The 3346-nt window shown below is 35.4% G+C and overlaps 1 protein-coding gene across 1 annotated transcript; it reads left to right on the top strand.

Moving 5' to 3' along the window:
• The first annotated feature begins 209 nt into the window (after positions 1-209).
• Positions 210-2595, top strand: LOC109207302 (heat shock cognate 70 kDa protein-like). Its single transcript, XM_019370195.1, has 2 exons — positions 210-230; positions 2098-2595. The coding sequence occupies exons 1-2, from the start codon at positions 210-212 to the stop codon at positions 2593-2595; spliced, it is 519 nt and encodes a 172-aa protein (XP_019225740.1).
• Positions 2596-3346: the final 751 nt, after the last annotated feature.

Genomic DNA, 3346 nt, shown 5'->3' with positions numbered 1-3346 from the left:
AATCAAGCACAACTTATGAGCCTTTTGGGACTATTTTGTATTAATTTCTCATCAAAGCATGAGCAAGAAGGAGTATAAAATGCGTCAAAATCCCTAGTTACCAATGCTCTTTATAAAATAATTAGAGTATACACTTGAAATAATTATTTATATGGTGGGCCCATGCTTTTACTAGTAGGTAGTATATACATGTTCACTAAGGTTGGAAAATGGCGAAGGCATATGATGGGGTACTGCAATGAAAAGAATGAGATGATAATTACTTACGAACCTTATATTAAAAAGATAACATACGAGCACATGGAGCGCGGAACTCTTAAGGATCATCTCTATGACTCAAACCTTTTGAATTTGAATTGGACAAAAAAGGCTTGAAATTTGCATAGGATCAGCAAGAGGACTTCATTATCTTCATATTGTTAAAACTAAGTCAGAATCTTCATTTACAACCTACCAAGGCCCAAAGATTTTGATGAAGCGGCTGCAGAAACAAGCTAGGAACCAGAATCTCTGCAGCATGTCTCACATACAACATTAGGAAGAAGTACAAAACAATCTGCCACACAATTAGCTAAATCCAATTTACATGAAGTGAAATAACTTACAAGTAGTAAAGAACAATTTCTCACCTAATAAATTTCAACCATGAACGCTATCCACAAGTGCATGTTATGTAATAAGACGGACTGTTAGGCATGGCTCTATCATCCGATTGTATAATCTGAAAGCTTCATCTGATCTGCCCTCTTTTGATAGGCCAGAAATCATGGATGTGTTAGTCACTACAGTAAGCATTTAAATTTTATTGGATTTAGATCCATAAATAATTTGGACCATATTAAATTCAGGACATTAGTCCAAACAAATATTGTGGCTAGTAATTCGGCTAATTATTTAAATTCAATATATATATATATATATATATATATATATATGTGCGCGCGTGTGTGTGTGTGTGTGTTGGGCTAGTCTATTTAATTGTACTACAAATTAAATAATAAGCCCACTTCACTAGCCCAAGGTCCAAATGGCTATTAGCCCATCTTAAAGTCAGGGATCATGCCACATGTCAAGTTATGTGGCAATCCAAGTCAAAAGAACGAGCCGATAAAATCATGCCACGTGCAAAGTGATGTGGCAATTCAAGCCAAATAAATGAGCCAATTAAATCATGCCACGAGGGTGGCATACCAAGTCAAATCAACAACCAATAGAGTTGTGCCAAGTGTCTAGATGGTATTAGTCAGTTCAAACGGACCAATCAAATCACAGAGCTACAACACTCCTTACAACTATAAATAGAAGTCTTCATAAAGTTAGAAGACAAGAAGCAAGCAGAGAGCCCGTGGATCAAAAGCTGCAGATTTCTCTACAAGCTACAAGTTCAAGCACTCCAGCTACAAGTCCAAGCACTCCAGCTACAAGTCCAAGTTCAAGATCAAGAACGAAGGCAAATCAAATAGAGAAATTTTCATAAAGCATTATCTTTTAGTAGTAATTAGCCATCTATAGATACAATTTGTTATATTACGGGTTATAGATACCTTTTATGTGGCTATAAGATGTATTTGATGTATTTAAGCTATTGTATTCATGAATACAGTAGCAAAAATAGGCGTGAATCAGGGAAGTCCAGCTAATCAGTTGTTGTATTCGAGTGTATTCGACTGTATTCATGGAGTGAAACATGGGATTGCAGCTGGATAGATTATTGTATTCGACTGCATTCACGGCGTGAAATAGGGGATTACACTATTTTTATAACGGAAAGTGAATCAATTAACATAATAGACTCCTAATATAACTCAACAAACTCAATTATAACACACAAAATTTGTATTTTCAATTATAAAAAAGATTCTCAACCAAAAAATACCCCAAAAACATAGCAATCTTCAGAGAAATTATATAATACATCTGAATACATAAATTATATTAATTAAAAAAAACTTATGAATACATTCATGGCATATAGCGAGACAGTGAATACGATGAAATACATAGAATACAACGGGATACATTGAAATACAATGAAAAAAAAGACAGAGAATACAATAAAATACAGCGAGATACATTGAATTACAATTTAAAAAAAAGGCGGCGGAAGGATCATTGAGGAGGTTAAGGACTGCTTGTGAGAGGGCGAAGAGGACTCTGTCATCGACTGCACAGACCACAATTGAGATTGATTCTTTGTATGAAGGTATTGATTTTTACTCGACTATTACTAGAGCGAGATTTGAGGAGCTGAACATGGATTTGTTCAGGGAGTGTATGGAGCCAGTGGAGAAGTGTTTGAGGGATGCCAAGATGGATAAGAGCAGTGTTCATGATGTGGTTCTCGTCGGTGGATCAACTAGGATTCCCAAAGTTCAGAAATTACTTCAAGATTTCTTCAATGGGAAGGAGATTTGTAAAAGCATCAACTCGGACGAAGCAGTATCCTTTAAAGAGGGTCTTAAAGAGGTTTTTCGGCGACCGGAAAACCAACCAAAAATGGCGGCAGAACGATCATCACGCTGGTGTAAAGGGAGGGAAAAGTGGGAAGGGATACAAAGAAAATCGGTGGAAGGAGGGGGAGATCGGAAAGTTTAATGGGATAGGGAAAGAGAATGGGATGTATCAAAGTAGAGAGAGAAAGAAAATAGTGTAACTGATTAGCGTATTTAGTGGCTTAGGGCTAGGAAGTAACCAAAATTAAATATTTTGCTATAAACCTTAAAAGGTATCTATAGAATATAATTTTTTTAAATGGTATTTATTTAACATAAATAAGGTGTTAACCTTTGCTATAGGAGGTAAAAATTTCAATCAAATACCAAGGCATTCAAGATCAAATTACTTGTTCGTGATCAAATCCAAATTCAAGTTCAAGTAGGAGATTCATGACCAAGTTTTACAATCCCTAGAATCAAAGTAAAAAATCAAGCTCATCAAGATAGTTTATATTCTTAAAGAATCAGAGGAATATTATAGAGATTGTAACACTCATCATTTATTAAAATTAAATACTTTATTGTTACGCAATTCCTTGATTATTTGTTTTTCTCTACGCGAGAATATGTTGTTACGAATTTCTGGCACGCCTAGTGGGACCATCTCTACCTCTCGATCTCTTCAATTATTAAATTTCAAGAACACTGAAATGGCTCCTAAGAAGATCAATTTCAAATCCACTACTGCTAAGGCTACAGATTCCAAGTTTTCATCTGATGTGAAAAACTTGTTGGATGCTACTATGGAAAGTGTAGGACCTACCACTAGGAACAAAACAAACTTGCTAGGACAACAAGCATTTCAAATGTCATCTGCATCGGTTCCTAACTTTGATTTTCGATCCTTAAAT

The sequence above is a fragment of the Nicotiana attenuata genome, unplaced genomic scaffold (genome assembly GCF_001879085.1).
Source record: "Nicotiana attenuata strain UT unplaced genomic scaffold, NIATTr2, whole genome shotgun sequence".
Taxonomy (NCBI): Eukaryota; Viridiplantae; Streptophyta; class Magnoliopsida; order Solanales; family Solanaceae; genus Nicotiana; species Nicotiana attenuata.
This window is presented reverse-complemented; position numbering and strand designations above follow the sequence as displayed.

Bases quoted from the DNA above. Each gene is read 5' to 3' on its own strand.
- LOC109207302 (XM_019370195.1), top strand. From the start codon at position 210: ATGGCGAAGGCATATGATGGG. The intron at 231-2,097 runs GTACTGCAATGA...TTTAAAAAAAAG, and splicing joins TGGCGAAGGCATATGATGGG to GCGGCGGAAGGATCATTGAG.